General features: G+C 36.0%; 1 protein-coding gene across 1 annotated transcript in view; it reads right to left on the minus strand.

Moving 5' to 3' along the window:
• LOC145297674 (proteasome subunit beta type-6-like) overlaps positions 1-10148 on the minus strand; it is a 55064-nt gene extending 44916 nt beyond the window's left edge. The window contains exon 1 of the mRNA XM_080143858.1: positions 9836-10148. Coding sequence (XP_079999984.1) covers positions 9836-9943 — 108 coding nt within the window. The 5' untranslated portion in view covers positions 9944-10148. The remainder of the gene's footprint in view (positions 1-9835) is intronic.
• Positions 10149-18291: the final 8143 nt, after the last annotated feature.

Genomic DNA, 18291 nt, shown 5'->3' on the forward strand with positions numbered 1-18291 from the left:
AAGATGGCAGTCCAATATTATGAAGCATGTCAGATGATTGTCCATGCCTATACTTACTTCATAAGTAAACTAGGAAGATATGTCCAGTCATCACTTCAATGGATCAACCTTTCCTCATTCAGAAAAAGATCAAGTGCCTGAACAAGATTAGGTGTTGGGTTTCCCGTGGGATCCCAGAAATAATTTAAGTCTGTAGTAAGTTCCTGCTGTTTAGTTTTTAAGTAATTTCATAATTTTCTTCCCTTTTCCTTGTCAAGCCAATGAATCAGAAGACTAAAAAGGTTACTTTCAACAAGTGGGTAAATGTTGAGAACTGCTTCAAGGAGATTACTGAAGTAGACATCTCATTCATAATCACTGTGAAATCGATTGATCTGCACCGATCATCAAGACAGGGCAAGTCCTGCTCTGGCCAAGTCAAGACACGGCCACACAACCAAGATGGACCGTGATACCAAAATTCAAAGTTATCTTGAAACTTTTTCATTGTTAATCCATTGATGATTAAATTCAATGGATTCTCAGTAGTAGAAACATACTCGAAAATTGGTTTGATGCCATATTCGGTTTCCAAATCAAGGTTCATTTGCAAAATATCTTTTAGGCTATTTCTTGCAAAAATACTTTTACTGGTCATGGTTTGAGATAAAATCCGCAAGAGCACTACATGAGCATCTGTTGCTATACAACATAGTAGGCAAGATAAACAACCATCAGTCTTAAAGTGAGTAATGTTTTATCATCCATTGGCACAATCCATGCTTTGGCAAAAACTTCTGACTGACAAACAATATAGATTTAGACAAGCCCGTTCCACAGCTGACATCCTCACTGTAATCTCTGAACATATATGATTCACTGGACAAAGCGGGGGAGGGCAGAGCGGTAGCTCTAGATATATCTAAGGCTTTTGACAGGGTATGGCATGAGGGTCTCCTCAGGAAAATTAAATCATACGGTATCACTGGTAGAATACTTAACATAATTAAATCCTTCTTAGATAAAAGAAAAATCCAGGTTGTCCTCGACGGTCGTACATCTAAACAATATGATATAAATGCGGGAGTGCCCCAAGGGTCTATCCTTGGACCTCTATTGTTTCTAATATTTATTAATGACCTCCCCGACAAAACTGCCGAGATGGGTATATATGCTGATGGTACCACGCTCTATAACAGGCATGACAGGAAAACAGACTGGAATGTGGTTCTGGATCCCGATTTAGATCATGGGGTTAATACCACAAGGGCAACTAACCAGAACCGGGATGTTAAGGCATTTTGAGGCTTTATCGACAAGTTTGATCTTGTCGATAAATTATCCTGTATCTCTATAAGGCCACCATTTGCCCATGTATGGAGTATTGTTGTCATATTGGGACTGGTGCATCTGCTGCTAGTCTCTCGCTCCTAGACAAGGTTCAAAGAGAGTCGCCAATCTGATAGGACCTGAACTGGCATCTAAGCTTCAGCCTCTGTCCCATCGACGAAACGTTGCATCCCTCTGCCTGTTCTACAAGTATTTTAATGGTGAATGCTCTGACGAACTGCAGACACTTGTACCCCCACGATGTAGACACTCTCGACAAACCTGACAGGCAGCTAAATCCCACCCCCACAGTAGAGATCCCTAGATGTAAAAGATCTCCTACTCCAGTAGTTTCTACCCCAGAACCGATAGACTCTGGAATTCCATTCCAGGTCCCTGCTTCCCTGACTGTACTGATGTGCAGAGGTTCAAGTGTAACGTGAACCAACATCTTGCTGCCCAAATCCCAACATAGTGCCCCAGTAGTTGCTGCCCCTGATAGTAGCCCCCTACACCAAAATGGCAATGTGCCTTGTTTGGGGTAAAAAAAAAAAAAAAAAAAAAAAAAAAAATCAAAGCAGATATTTTTGTTCTGAACATAGTAAGCAGCAAAGTCATGTTTCTTAAGAGACATCACAGAACAAATACATTTCTCTGGCTTGGTTCCTTTCTCGAAATTTCGATAGGTCCTCTGCAAGATTCTTCAAAGAGGACTGAAACTCTGAATAGACTTTCCTATTCCAAATCAAACCCAGCTTCCACAATTCTCTCACGATAACCTTACTTCTTGTAGTCACTAGCAAACAGAGACAAAGGATCAAATATTTTTGCTGATTTTGAAAGAATCTGCCTCTTGATAGATACAGTGATGATCATATTTATTGGCACGGTAAAATAAAAGTTAAATTTGTCTAATAAATTCTAAAAAAGGGATTAAATTAAAGAAAATAACAAAGTATATTATGTATTTTTAACTGGCCTTTCCGATGCAGCAATCGGATTTTAGAAAAAATAAATAACAAAGGAACAACAAACATAATTGCAAAAAACCCTTGTTCAAAATTATTGGCACGATTTATTTAATAATCAATTGTATAGACTTTTATAGTCGCTTTTCATAGTTTACAACCAAGTTGTTGCACTCTTCAGTAGTAATTTTAGCCCACTCTTCCTGACAATAATCCTCCAATTGAATAAGATTCTTAGGCTTCCTTTGCATTACCCTCAATTTTAATGTTCTCCATAAATTTTCAATTGGATTAAGGTCTGGGCTTTGTGATGGCCACTCCAAAACATTAATATGATTGTCCTCAAGCCATTTCTTAGTCAGTTTAGCCGAATGCTTTGGGTCATTATCTTGCATGAACCACCAACGACGACCAAGTGAGAGCTCTTTAGCAGAGTCTTTCAGGTTTTCATCCAATATTTTAACATAATCTTCCTTTTTTATGCTACCTGTGACCTTAACAAGTCGCCCTGGTCCAGAGGCAGCAAAGGATCCCCAAAACATCAAACTGCCTCCACCGTGCTTCACTGTGGGTATGGTGTTCTTAGGCAGGAAAGCTTCGCCAGATTTTCTGTAAATATAAGACACTTTATTATGGCCAAATAACTATTTTCGTTTCGTCAGTCCATAGAACACGTTTCCAGAATGCAACATCTTTATCAATATGACGTTTTGCAAAGGCTAGCCTTGCTTTCAGGTGCATAGGCTTCAATAAGGGAGTCTTTCTCGGACGACATGCTTTTAAACCAGCTCTCTTCAAAACTCTACCAACTGTATGTCGAGATACATTCACTCCAGAGGTGCTCTGTTCATCAACAATCTCCCCAACAGAGATCCTTGGGTTTTGTTTTACTTGTCGAACAATTTTCCGTTCATCTCTTGGGGAAAGAATCCTTTTTCTCCCTCTACCCTCTAAACTCATAACGTGGCCTTGCGATTTGAACTTGTTTATTATGGCTCTAACAGTGGATTTGGGAAGGTTTAGCTTCTTTGAAATCTTATCATAGCCCTCCCCATTGGTATGGCATGCTACAACAAGCTTCCTGACGTCTTTGCTGTGTTCCTTAGTTTTAACCATGGCGATTGAAAATTATAATTTAGTCACTTATAATAGTTTAAATAAATCGCTATCTAAAAATTATCTGAAAAAAATTATTCACTGAATTAGCGTTAAACAAGCATAATATGGCTATAAAAAAGTTCAGAAAGCACGTAAACCGGAAATTGATTGATATTATACTGATACTAAAAGAAAAACAAAGCCGTGCCAATAATTTTGAACAAGGGTTTTTTGCAATTATGTTTGGTGTTCCTTTGTTATTTATTTTTTCTAAAATCCGATTGCTGCATCGGAAAGGCCAGTTAAAAATACATAATATACTTTGTTATTTTCTTTAATTTAATCCCTTTTTTAGAATTTATTAGACAAAATTTAACTTTTATTTTACCGTGCCAATAAATATGATCATCACTGTATATTTGCATCACATCTGACAGGGGCAATGTACAGTTTTTCTGAAAGAGGATCGTACTGGTATCCGAGCACCATCTCCCATCTGCCCTCATGAGCACTCAATGTACCATCCCTTCTCATTTCACTCCTACGGCCATCACAATTGGTGTTACAGGACTGCACCACAAACCCACCTTCTTGCAAACACTTCTTAATCTGAGAATATAGTCCTATAAGCTTCACTGGGTCAGACTGTCACCACAAGGTTACTGACATAAAATTTGTTCTCCATCACTGCTCAACATTTATCTAAAGAGTGCTAGGTAGCATGAAACTTCATGATACTCCAATATAAGGGGCTGGAAATGAACCTAAAAATCAGAGTCAAATAGCAAAAACATTTAAGGCGATCACCATCCTTAACAAAAAAACCTGTTCTTGTCCTCCTCCAGGGCAAGGTGAATCATCAAGAATGCAAGCAAGATAAATTTGTTGGACCTGGATGACATCAATAAGTCCATGTCTCCTGTCATGTTCAGTGAAACTAAGCCACTGGCCTTCAGGCTACAATTAAATACTGACCTGATCTTCATAGTTGCCTCTGGATCTGCCTTAAAAATGGGTTGATGTGGGGAAGAGGTGCCCCAACACCACCCCAGCCTCCTCCCCCAATGTAAACAGAAAACAGTAAAATCTCTTAAAAATGTTAAATGGTATTCTAATCGGCAAATATTGGCACGTTACTTACAGAAAAACGGTTAATTAAACTGCAGAAGATCCTGTTAAGCCACACAAGTTCTTTAATTGATCCCCTCCCCTCAAAAAAAAGAACGAAAAACAATGTTTGGTGCTTATGTTTTTGTAAACCGCATTAAAAACTAAGCAAGAACCCCCCCCCCCCCAAGTACTATAATGTATTTTTTTTTCCAAGTTTTGGGTACTTCACGGGGAACGTGGACCCTGCGTAAACGGCGTTTTCTTTCACTTTCAGACATTATTTTTAATCACATCTGTATTTATTTTATTTTTATTTCTTTGGGTAAATTTGATTCATATTTTTTAATTTTATATTATTTTTTTGTTAAATTAATTTTTCACACATATTCAAATAATACTTTGGCCTCAAATAGTAACTTCAAAAAGTTTTTGTGATTAAATAAACCAAAGAAAACGTTTTGCACATGGGCTTTGAGGGAGCAATCATTAAATAATGTGAGAAATTCCACATTCAACCACCATTTTTTTTTTTACATAGGGGGGTCACCACTAATCAAGGCCCGAAGGTCACTCAGGGATAGGGGTTATTGCATGTACAGTAATCAATGAGATAGTATTGTAATTGTAGTAATCATTAGTATTGGAGGTTTGATAGAGTGTCTTACTTAAGGGGGTGGTTTGTCAGAAGTTTGTTTATGTTGAACTTGAAGACATCCAAGTTGTAGTCAGGTGAGAAACAGGCAGAGAGTTCCACTGGCATGCAGTTCTAAGAAAGAAGCTTTGCTCATGGAATCTACGTTTGGATTTAGGCACAGATAAAGAGTGGGGAAAATTATTGACAGTAGTTTCAGACAGACGGGTGTTTCTCGTGAAAGATTGGCGAGGGGGGACAAGAGATTGAAGCTCAGACGAGCACCTGCCATGGAAATAACGATAAGACAGACTTGCAACGTCTCTTCTGTGGGAAAGAGGTTGCAGGGAAGAGAAAAGGGCATCCCCCACTAAACCACAAAGTCTTGTACTCTGTCAAGGCAGGATAGGCTGTTTTTAGCAGCTCCTGCCTAGATGTGGCAGCAGTACTCCATCCTTGGACGTACTTGGCTTTTATACAGATAGAGAATTGCATCAGTAGTGAGATATCTCCTGGAGCGGTAGAAGGATCCCACCATTTTCACAACATCCTTGGCAACAGACTTGATGTACATGTTCCATTTCAGATCAGGAGTAAAGGTCAAACCCAGAAGCTTGTCAAAACATGGAGACTCCCCAAGACGAGAGCCATCCATTTCAATTGATGCCAGATTGGGATCAGAGCGTTGATGATGTAAAGATAGAAGCTTGGTTTTGGATGCATTAAAAGTGACCAGCCACCTCTTCCCCCACTGTACCACGCGCTCAAGATCAGAGGAGAGAGAATCAGAGAGAACTTTGTCATTTACAGCCTTTGATGTGTTGCCATAGATGGTCGTGTCATCAGCATAGATGTCAACGAATGATTTAAGTATGTGTTTTGGGAGATCATTGATGTAGATCAGGAAGAGAGTTGGACCCAGGATGGACGCCTGAGCGACTCAGCATTAATACCGTGGGTTTCTGATTTCTGCCCGTCAACCACTACACTTATGAACCTATCGGAGAGAAATGATTTAATAATTGAGAAAACATTTCCAGTGATACCGTAGCTGGAAATCTTGTGAAGTAGGCCCTTATGCCATACCTTATCGAAGGCCTTTGATATGTCAAGAGCAATTGCCCTGAAAAGGAAACATTTAAGAGATTCACTAATCCTATGAGATACAACTGTTAACACATCTGCTGTAGATCTTGCAGAGCGGAAACCATATTGCATGTGACTAAGAAGGTTGTTTCTGTTGAGGTGGTTGACTACTTCTTTATTTAATATAGATTCCAACAACTTATTCATGACACACAGGAGACTTATTGGTCTGTACTGAGAGGGAGATGACTTTTCACCTGAATTCTTAAATACAGGGTATACTGATGAGGTTTTCTAGGGTGTTGGAAAGTACTTCTTAAGGCAACGCTTAAAAAGTTTTGTAAGTAGGGGGGCAAGTTCTGGTTGGAGCTTTTTCAGCATTATAACTGGAATGCCGTCAGGGCCAGTTGCTTTACTGGAATCAAGATTCTTGATTAGCTTGGCGACCTCACGCACAGATATTTGTATGTTGCATAGCGTGTTGTCTGTTATAGGGGGAAATACGGGGAGTTGATGGCCTTTGTCGCATAGAGTAGAATTGACTGCAAAGTTCTTGGCAAATAGTCTGGCTTTGTCTGATGCTGACAAGATGACCTCAGGTCCATTGATGATGGTTGGGATAGAATGCACACTTCTGCTCAGGATCTTGTTTGCTATTTGCCAAAACTGGTGGGAACCAAGCCGCTGCTCAGCTACTTTAGATTTAACGGACTGAGCATATAGCTCTCTTGCATTTTTTATTACTCTTTTACAGTGGCTGCTGGCATTCCTGAAAGCAGCTTTAGTCTCAGTACATCTATTACGTTGGTAGCTATGGAAAAAGTGATTTCTGTGTGCGATGGCAGCAGCACATTCTGGGGAGAACCATGGCTGGCTGTTAGGTTTTTGTTGGAATTTTTTTGATGGTATGAATCTGTCTATACCTACAATTAACCATTCTTCACTGGTGAAGAAGTAATAACTTTAGTGTTACGTATTAACTTTAGACTAGCTAGAAGTAATGCACACTTTAGAGAGAGAAAAAAAAAAAAAAAGTTTTTGAGTTCAGATAATATGCAAATATAATTTGGTAAATGCTCAATTTCATGGGAGACTTTTTTTTTCTCGTTTTAAATATAAGAAAAAAGTATTGGTTAATAATAGATATTTGACAAACATTTAGGAGAGAGATAAAAAGAAAACAAGACAAGTATTCAGGATTAAAGTCAAACCTGGAATAAGAAAAAAACAAAAACAAAGTAAAACATGCTAGTGTTTTTAGGTTAGCATATTTCAAAGTTATGAGTAGAAAAGTTTCTTAGCTTTGGGGTCCAGAGTTCTTTCTTTTAGGGCGCCTACATGGTTTAGTAGCCAGTCTGTGATTGGTTTAAACTTGAATGTGTCAGGTGATTTGACTTGGCACCTTTCTTGTATTCATGCGTTTATTTTTCAGAAAGAACACTGAACAATACACTCAAACCAGCGATTTCCTCACTAGGGAGCCAAGACAATTCCTTCATGGACACCAAACAGTGGTGACCGAAGGACATATCTCTACAAGCAGAAACAACTTATTTTGCTGAACCTATTCAAACCAAGGAAGACATTCTACTACTGTTCAGCATGTTATCATTCGATCATTGGATCTTATCTTATTTCTTCTTGGGTCCCATTATGCCTGATTATAAGCGCCTTCATTCCCGCCGTGTTCTCCAGGATTTTCAAGGAACAACGAACTACCATTCCAACAATAGGAATTCATACTAAAGGCTCCATGCGTATGGGGGCAAATCGGGCCACCGTTTTTGCAAAGGACTATACTAGAACCGAAGAACTTTCATTGCTGTTATTTGTGAATAAATTTTGAATTTAAAGGTATGGCTTTTGTGGAATTCATTTGCTTCTGCAGGGAGGAAATTGAGTGTGTAGGAAAGAAATTTCTTACAATAAAAAGTACTGTTTACGCAGGATCCTCGTTCCCCATGAAGTACCAAATTTTGTTTGAGATAACTTTTTCTTCGAATTTTAACTTGTCCGCCAATAATAATATAAAAAAAATTTGAAAATTCTATGTTCTGAAGAAAAAAAAAATGTCTTTCAACATTACATCCCCTACCCACTTGGAGTGCTTTTCTTTTTCGTATAATTTTAAATGTTCCACAAAAGATTCGTACGCCATGTGAAAAGGCAGTTTGCTACGTGAAGGTTAGGAACTTAGGCAAGCACTGCCAAATGAATGTGAAAAATTGTGAAAAAAGGAGCGCATGATTCCGTGACGTCAGACTTGTGTTAACTATACAAACTATGGAAAGCAGAAGCGACTTAATGATTTTTTTTTAACTTTTGTTTATCTTCTTCAAACTGCAATTATGTTATAATTTTTTGTTAGGTTTTAAGATTTACACAGTTTAATGATTAATGAAACATTTGTATATTAAATATGAGTGTTAATGCACTTACTGATCCGATCTATTTTTTAAATCGTATTTCCAAGTTTAATCACAGTTTTATGGGTTTTTTATTCAACTGTAAAGTACAGAATAGGTACAAAACACCCTCCCCTCTCCATGTTAAGAATGGCTTTTTAAATAATAAGTTATTATTTCAGCACGGTGCACTGCATGGAGTACCTAAATATGAAATACGGTTTTACTGAATGTTCATTTGCTTAACTACGGCTTCCATATTTTGTTCGGTAAAAAGAGACAAATAAAATATGAGGGGGGGGGGGCTACAAAATGCTTAATATTTGTGCAATAATATTTTCAAATCGGTTTTAATCTGGAGATTAAATAGCTGACAAGAGCCATGTTTATATTAAAACGTTTTTTTTTTTTTAATTTAAACACAATTAATTAAAAATGTTGTAACGGAACATTTTAAAATAATGGAATTTTAATCATTTTAATCTTTTAAAAATTAATTAATGTTTACTAAGTTTCTTTTTCTTGGCAATTCAACTGATAATAATATATATTAATTTGAGAAAACGTTATTAAAAAACATTAAATTTATATCATTTTTTGGTAAATATGAAGAATTACTCCACCCTTGAAGATTCCTTTAAAATTACCACTCTTACAGGGTTTCGGGTTCGCTGAAAACAAAATTAACGGTTAAAATTACGGCAAACGAGTAGTTTCCAAGATATGAAAAAAATGTTAGTTTAAAAAAGTGGGGGATCACTTTTCCATAATAATTTAACGTAAAATAAGCACCCACTCTGTGGCCACGATTTTTTTTGGGGGGGGGGGGGCTTTTAACGTGGAGGATCTTTCAAATTATAACGTTCTCTTAAATTTTTCTTCTACACCAAAAATAGCTGAATAAGGAGAGTTTTACTCTGACAGAAGAGTATGGTAATAGAATGTTGTAATTGAAAAGTCATTAAATAAACTTTTTTTTAAAAAATCCTGCTAATATGAAAGTTAAGTCCGTTATCAACGATAATCCGCAGAAAAAAAAAAAAAAAAAAAGAAGAAAACGTGAATTTTAGGGCAGAGGCGAAAGCTCGTTCAGGTGCGCCGATTTTTTAAAATCGTAATATTTATTAAAAGAAAGTGCCGGAAAAAAAAAAAAAAAAAAAAAAGCATACCTTATGAAAAACGTATAATATCGAAAAAAAATATCTAAGCCATAAAATAGATGTACTTACCCCAGTGCTAACTTCTTTGTCCATCCAATTATTGGAAGGTAAATCAAACATCTCGCTAGGGACGAAGGAATTGTTAAAATTGCTGGTCATCGTCATCATAGAAGCCATGTTGAAAATTGTCTTCCTGTGTGGTTTTCAATATTATCTCCCCTTAATAGCATCAGCAGCAGTGTTTCCAAGCCAACTTAAAAGAAATAATAAAAAAAAAAAAAACTCGCTAGATCAAGAAAAAGAAATCTCCAAAAAATCGCTAGATTTTTACTTTTGCTATCTGAAATTTTCAAAAGCCGCTAAGTTGAAACAAAGTATCTCTAAAATAAAGAAAAAAAAAGAAGAAAAAAAATACTATATTTTACCAGTGTTGCCAATTTAGCGATTTTCCCGCTAGATCTGGATATTTAGTTTGAAATCTAGCGGCTAGCGTTTTTCTTTTCCTAAAAAATATGTATATCTATCTGATGTGTATCCGCAGAAATCTATATATCTGATGTGTATCCGCAATTTTAGATTAAAAAATAAGGAAAAGCGTTTGAAAATATTTTAAAACATAAACTAATTCAAGTATGTAGAAAAGTAGCATTTATTGCCTTCGGTTATAATTATTTAGTGACTATTTTTTTAATCATTTTTTTTCGTTCAACCATTCTTAAAATATTTTTCCAAATACATTTTATTGAAGGAATGGGGGCGGTGTTCCAGCCTAGATAGTTTAAAATAAGATCTAGGCAGTCCCCTTAATTTAAAAAAATATCTATTCACTTGGTATAAATGTACAAAAGTTAACAGATGAACATTGTAAAAAGCAACAACAACTGTGGGGGTCGTCAGGCCTTTTTAGGAACTAACTTCCTCCACAAATAAATAAAAAGAAAAAGAAGAAGACTTACATGCAAAACAAATGGAGGTTTATTCACAGAAACCAACCATTAACAAATAAAATATAATTCTCTTTATAATGAGTTCAGAAGTCCTTTTTAAGTGTTCGTATAAAAAAAGGAGAATGTCTTTTTTTGTTGAACTGTTCATATGTTAAAACATGTTAAGAGAGGCAATAGGTAATTGTCGTTTATTTATGTTTGTTATTATAAGTAATTGATAAACAAGTTGTGGTTTTATTTGATATAGAACTTTATTACATATTTACATAGGAAGAGAGATTGAAGGTACGTGTGTATAGGTCTACGCCATGTTGTCGAATACGACAACATGGCGTAGACCTATACACACGTACCTTCAATACGGTTTACATCAATATTCATACGCCATGATTTCCTTGTTACGCGTATGAAAGTAGTTCTATGATAACACTACATCCCCCTTACCAGAAGGAAGAAAAGTAGTACACATTGTTCAGATGTTTATTGTTTAAATCTGTTTGGCCAATGGATTTCACGGCCATGTCTTGTTATGTTTGGTGTGTGTTTCTTAGTGTTTATTTGGTTTGAGATGCTTGTGTTAGGGAGTCCAGATTGAGATTGGGTTTGGTCACTGAAGTGAACATGTTTATGGGTTGCTTTTCCATCTGCTCTGATATGGACTCTGTTACGTCTTTTTGACGATCCATCTGGCAATTTGAGGATGTACAATCTAGGTTCTGTACATTTGCTGAGAATTGTTGCTGGTTTCCATTTTCCAGTTTGGTTATCCCACATACATACGTGTTGTCCAGGGACAAGTGCTGGTAAGTCATGGGCTGTTTTATCGTGATAGATTTTTTGTATATCCTGTCTGTGCTTTAGTTCTTCATGGATATGGTCACAGTTGGGAAATCTGTGATTCGTGATTTTTGCAATCAGGTTCGATTTCATGATGCGACTGTTTAGAAGTTCAGCTGGGCTTGGAAGTTTGTGGCTGATAGCCGTTGTTCTTAAACACAGCATTGCAAGGTTAATATCTCTTCCTGCTTGCTTTGCTTTGACTATTGTTCTTTTAATGGTTTGAATCTGTCGTTCAATGAAACCATTTGATTTAGGAAACCTTGGAGATGATGTGATATGATCGAATTGCCATTGTTGAGCAAATTCTTTAAATGCTTCACTGGAGTACTGTGGTCCGTTGTCACTAATAACTCTGGTGGGAATACCATGTTCTGAAAATATCTGCTTCATTGTTGATATGACCATGTTGCTTGTGGCCATGCCATTCATTTTCCGTATGATTGGGAATTTACTATAATAATCAGCAATTATGAGGTATTCCTGGTCGTTACAGTGGAACAAGTCAGTGCCAACAACTTCCCATGCTCTGCTAGGGATGTCGTGTGGTTGTAACGTTTCTTTTGATTGTGCTGGGAGGTTTTCCTGGCATATTGAACACTTTTTGATCATGTTCTCAATATCAGTGTTAATTCGCTCCCAGTAGACAGTATCTCTAGCTTGCAGATGTGTCTTTTCGATACCTTGATGGCTGTAATGTAGTTGGTCCAGGATAGTTTTCTGCTGATTTTCAGGGATAATAATCCTTGAGCCTTTCATGATTATGCCATCACTGACAGATAACTCATCTCTGTATGACCAGTATGACCGAATTATCGGTGGTACTTCCTTAATTGAGTCTGGCCATCCTGTTGTTATGGTTTCATGTAATTGGTTGAGTATTGGATCAGACTTTGTTTCCTTTTTTATTTCATTCAGGCGTTCGCTCCTGAATCTCACCAAGTCAACTCGAATATCTAAGTCGATCATGTCAGTGTTTTGAGTACTGGGGAGACGACTTAGTGTATCAGCTATAGTCATTTCTTTGCCTAGTATGTATTCTATTTGTATCTGGTATCCCTATAATTTGGTCATCATTCGTTGTAGCCTAGGAGGTGCACTGGTCAGTGGTTTCTGTAGTATCTTGACCAAGGGTTTATGGTCGGTGTGTACCTTGAACTTCCGTCCATATAGGTAGACATGATACCTGTACACACCAAATACAATTGCTAGAAGTTCCCTTTCTATGCACGAATACCGTTGCTCGGCGTCTGTTAAAGATTTTGACGTGTATGCAATAGGTTTTTTGTTTTGCATTAATGCTGCTCCAAGTCCTTTTAAACTCGCATCAGTTTGCAGTATTGGTACTTCATTCGTGTCGAAGTATGTTAGTGTGGAGTCTTTGGTGATTATTGTTTTAAGCATCTCAAAGCATACCTTGTGATGCTCTTCCCAGAGAAAAGGTACGTCTTTTTTCAACAAGCCTCTTAATGTATGTGTCTTGTCAGCTAAATTTGGTATGAATGGTGATAAATATGTGACAAGGCCTAAGAATTCTTGTAGTTCTTTTTTGCATGTTGGATATGGCATGTCTTGTAAGTCTTTAAGTTTTTCTGGGTCTGGGCTAACACCATTTTCACTATATATCATTCCAAAGAAAGATATATTTTTTGATTTTATTTTGCATTTTGCTGAATTAAACACAAGACCATTTTTTGCAGCTACTTGCATGAGCCTGTATAAGATCTTATCATGCTCTTTGTCTGTTTTACTATAGACAACAATATCGTCTGTAATTCCAATTGCTCCGTCAACTTGTTCGAGTATCTGGTCCATTTTCATTTGGAAAATGTCCTGGGATACACTTAACCCAAATGGTAACCTCTGGAAACAGTATCTGCCAAAAGGGGGATTGGAATGTCGTTAGCAGCTGAGATTCCTGATCCAAATGTATGGACCAATAACCAGCTTTGGCATCAAGTTTAGAGAACAGCTTGGCACCTGCAAAGTGGTGTGTTAGCTCCTCCACTGTAGGGGTTGCGTGGTGTGGTCTCTTTAGCGCAATGTTAAGGCGTCTTGGGTCTAGACAGATTCTCAGGCTTCCATCTTTCTTGTGTGAATAAGCTAGGCTGGAAACCCAGTCTGTTGGCTCTGTGACTTTTCTAATGATCTTGTTGCTGACCATTTTGTCTACTTCCTGTTTTATGTTGTCCTTTAGGGCAATTGGGGTTTTTTTGGTGGGTCAATGTGAGGTTGTACGTTTTTGCTCGTTGTTAACCTGACATGTCCAGGCATAGAGCCTATTTTGTCGAATTGATCTGGATAGATCTGTACCAAGTCTTCGATTTTGTTGATTGGTTTGACTATATTTTGTTCTTTCACTGTGCAGTGAAGAGTGACCATTTTCAGTATTTCCAGTGATGGTAATCCTAGAATCGCTGGTCCATTTACATCTACTATATAGAAGGTGCTTTCGTGCCAATCAGGGGTTTGGTAGTTGCATGGTATACTGATATTGCCATAGCACTTTATCGGTGTTCCATTGTAGGCTATTAATTTTTTGTCCTTACTTTGTTTTTTTAGTTTTGGACAGTTATCAGTAGTTAATTTCTCAGGAAACATTCTACGGAATGTAGAAATTGGTAATGTATTACCTTGGGCTCCAGTATCGACTTTAATTCGTAGTCTGTGAGTCCCGTTTCGATTAGGTAATTTTATATTTATATAAGCGAAGGCTTCATCTCTCTGTGTTTGAGAGGGTGTGTTAATGGTGGAAAAAGTTAAATTTTCGAATTGTTCATTTAGTTCCTGGCTGTTGTTCCTGGATAATATATCAGTTTGGATGAAGTGTTTTTTCTTGGTCTGGTTCATGTTTAATGATTTTTGTTTTCCACGGTCTCTGTTTTGTGATCTTGACCTTGATCTTCTGTTATATAAACATACTGTTGCCCAGTGGTTATATTTCCCACACGTTTTGCATTTGGAACAAAATGCTGGGCATGCTTCACGTCGACGTTCGTGACTTTTTCCGCAATTAAGGCAGTTGTTTGTCTTTCTATTTTGTTTATATTTTTTAATTGCTTGTATGTCAGTATTGGTGCTATTGTCCTCCCCGTTATTGGTGTTTAACATCTCTCTAAGCTGTTTAATATGTGCGTTTGTTGCCTCATACGTTTTACCAATTCGGATGGTTTCATCCAGTGTTAGCGTATTATCTTTTCGTAATAGTTCTTTCTGGAATTCGACAATTGGGGTACTCACAATAATTAGTTCTATAATTCGCTGTTCTTGTTCAGTGTCGGTTAGTGAGCATTTTAACGTAAGTTGACGACATCTATTGACGAAGTCGTCTATTGTCTCATTTTGTTTTTGTTTATAAGACATTAATTTTAGTCTATTAATCCTAAAGTTTTCTTTGGGTTCTAAATGCTCCAAGAATTTATTAAAAATAGTGTCGGGAGAACGTTTTTCCTCATCTGTTAATTTCCAAGTGTTAAATTTTTTGAGACCTTCGTTGCCGGTCTTTAGCAGTATGTAATTCACTTGTTGGTCGGTTTTTATTTTGTTTATAGCAAAATATAGTTCTAACCTCTGTTTAAAAAGTTTAAATGTTTCCGCTGGATTTGGCATTTCCCAGTCCATAAACGGAATAATGTCATTATTGGTAGACATTATTATTAACGGCTATGTATTTTTTCAATAAACAGAAAATTCAATATGTCTGCCAATGTGCGAAAATCCACAGGTGTTTACGGGAACACATATGATAACAACAGTTGACAAAAATTCAAAATGTCTGCTATTGTGCGAAAATCCACACGTGTTTACGGGAACACATACGATAACAACAGTTGACAAAAATTCAAAATGTCTGCTATTGTGCGAAAATCCACACGTGCTTACGGGAACACATACGACAATAACAGTTGGCAAAAATTCAAAATGTCTGCTATTGTGCAAAAATTCACACGTGTTTATAGCATATACGAGAATGACAGCAAAGTTTTATAAAATGCACAGGTTGGTAAATTAATGAAAATTGGTTTACATGCCTTGTTTTGTCTTCTGTAAACATATTTTTCCTCTCGTATCTGTTGTCGAAGCTTTTTTTTTTTTTTTTTTTTTTTTTTCAACTGTTGTAATGTTTGGTATCACTTTCACTGCCACCATGTCGTTTATTTATGTTTGTTATTATAAGTAATTGATAATCAAGTTGTGGTTTTATTTGATATAGAACTTTATTACATATTTACATAGGAAGAGAGATTGAAGGTACGTGTGTATAGGTCTACGCCATGTTGTCGAATACGATATGTATTAGGCGGTTTACATCAATATTCATACGCCATGATTTCCTTGTTACGCGTATGAAAGTAGTTCTATGATAACACTACAGTAATGTTCGCCTGTGAAATTGTATGAAGCGCGCAGAGCGGTGAAAATGGAAGAGTGATAGTAACACGCGTGGAACGTCCGAATGAGAGTGTAGTCGAGAGAGAGATTTGATGTTTGTGTGTGCTTAAATACTATTTGGACCGGCTCCCAGCGAGCTTAAGAAGAAAAGTTTAGAAAAATGTCCTTAGAGAAATCCCATTGGACGGAAACATCACATGGGGTGCTCTGTACTACGTCCGCTCATTTTGAGTCGATTTAATATATAAGGCTACGCTGGAATTTGCGTGGGAGTTATTTTTTATTTTTCACGCACCAACATAATCATAATCATACTGCGCGCCTAAATTGTATTTATTTTTATAACAATTTTTAATCCGAATCTTAACCGTGTCAACTGGCACAATACTCCCCCCAGATTGAAAAAAGAAAAAAAAATTTTTTTTTTTTTTTTTTTAATATGTAATGTATTCCTTGAAATGTTTCGGCCAGTGGACTTTCCTACCTGTTTTTGTCATAGGTTTGATGTTCCCGTCATTTTCTGCTGGACTCCCATGTTCTAAGGGAATTTGTTCTGGTGGGGAAATTGTCTGAGGGTATTCCTCAATGTATGCTGGTTTAATTCGGTCGATCGCGATGTTGTCTTTTCTGTCTTTCCTTTGGACAGTAAAATATTTTTCACTTCTGTCCAAAACTTGGTATGGTCCTGTGTAATTTGGACAAAATGGCTTTTTGACTGTATCATTCCTAATAAATACATATTTGCATGTGTGAAGGTCATTCGGCATATATGTTTGTTTGTCAGCCCTCCTGGTGGGTGTAAATTTGAGAGAAGACATTTTGCTCTTTAATTCCGTCACAAATGTAGCTGTGGGTGAAATGTCTGTGTATGCATTAAAATATTGGGACGAAGTAAAGAATAGATACCCTGTAGCAGACAACACCGCCTGGCGGTGCCAGGTGCACAATTCAACTAACACCGGTGATTCGACCTTGACATTGGCACAAGCACACGGCGTCGGTTGTTTGTAAACACGTCAAATAGCAAACATGCTAGAATATTCACCAGCATTTTTTTAAAAATATATTTACAAAACCTTTGAAGATTTAAAAGAAAAAGTATATATTTACAAAACATTTTTTTAAAATAAGTAACAAAACGAACGTATTTAAATAAAAGATATTTAAATAAACGGGTGTCTCTTTCTGTTTTGGATTTTTGCAACCAAGATTGATTTTTATGTGCCGTGTTTTGGGGGGTTCTGTGTGCGTTTTTAAGACAATTCAATATTTATTCTTTAAAACATTAACTTCAGTGACAATATATTTTCAAAATAATATTTTTAAATATTACATTTTTACGAATATTCGCGAGCAAGATTTAAAAAAAAAAAAGACGAGGTGTTTTTTTTTTTTCAATTAAATTATAAACTTTATTTGAACTTTCAACAAACTTTTACAGGCAGTTTTTTTTTTAAATAAAAATTATAAAAAGATTTCTATCTTGTGATACTACATTTCATCTTTATAAAAATAAAAGTTATAAAAAGATGTGAATAAAATAATATATTTTTTTTTATCTCAATTGTTTATACTTGTGATTTTATTATGCATAAAAATTGCCTCGGCCTAAAAGGATTTCTCCTTCACTGACCACCGACATACATCGCACTGTAAATAAATATTGAATTGTATCAAAAATGCACAAAAAAGAAATGGCCAAAACCGTATAGAATGAACCTTTTTTTATAAGTTTTATTCAAACAGTCTTTATTTGAACTTAATGGACTGTTGTTTTTTTTATTATTTATTAACTGTTTTATTCTTTTTATCAAACAAAAATAGAACTTTTATAATGAAATATATATTATGGACTGTTTTTCAAACATCGAAATTTTAAAATTAAAGTTTTATTTAAAACAAAAAAAAAGACAAGGTGTTTTTTCTTTTCGAGATATTTTTTTTCACCATTTATTACTTTGAAATTTTATTCAACAATGAAATGATAAAAAAAAAACTTTTCGTTAAATATATTTTTAAAAAATTATTATAAAATATCCATAAAGTCTATTTTTATGTCTGTAAAAGTTTGTTGAAAGTTCAAATAAAGTTTATAATTTAATTGAAAAAAAAAAAAACACCTCGTCTTTTTTTTTTTTTTTTTAAATCTTGCTTGCGAATATTCGTAAAAATGTAATATTTAAAAATATTATTTTGAAAATATATTAATTGTCGCTAAAGTTAATGTTTTAAAGAATAAATATTGAATTGTCTTAAAAACGCACACAGAACCTCCCCCCCCCCCAAAAAAAAAAACACGGCACATAAAAATCAATCTTGGTCGCAAAAATCCGAAACAGAAAGAGACAC

Source organism: Euprymna scolopes, chromosome 18 (assembly GCF_053919585.1).
Source record: "Euprymna scolopes isolate OS-2025 chromosome 18, ASM5391958v1, whole genome shotgun sequence".
In the NCBI taxonomy this organism is placed as follows: domain Eukaryota; kingdom Metazoa; phylum Mollusca; class Cephalopoda; order Sepiida; family Sepiolidae; genus Euprymna; species Euprymna scolopes.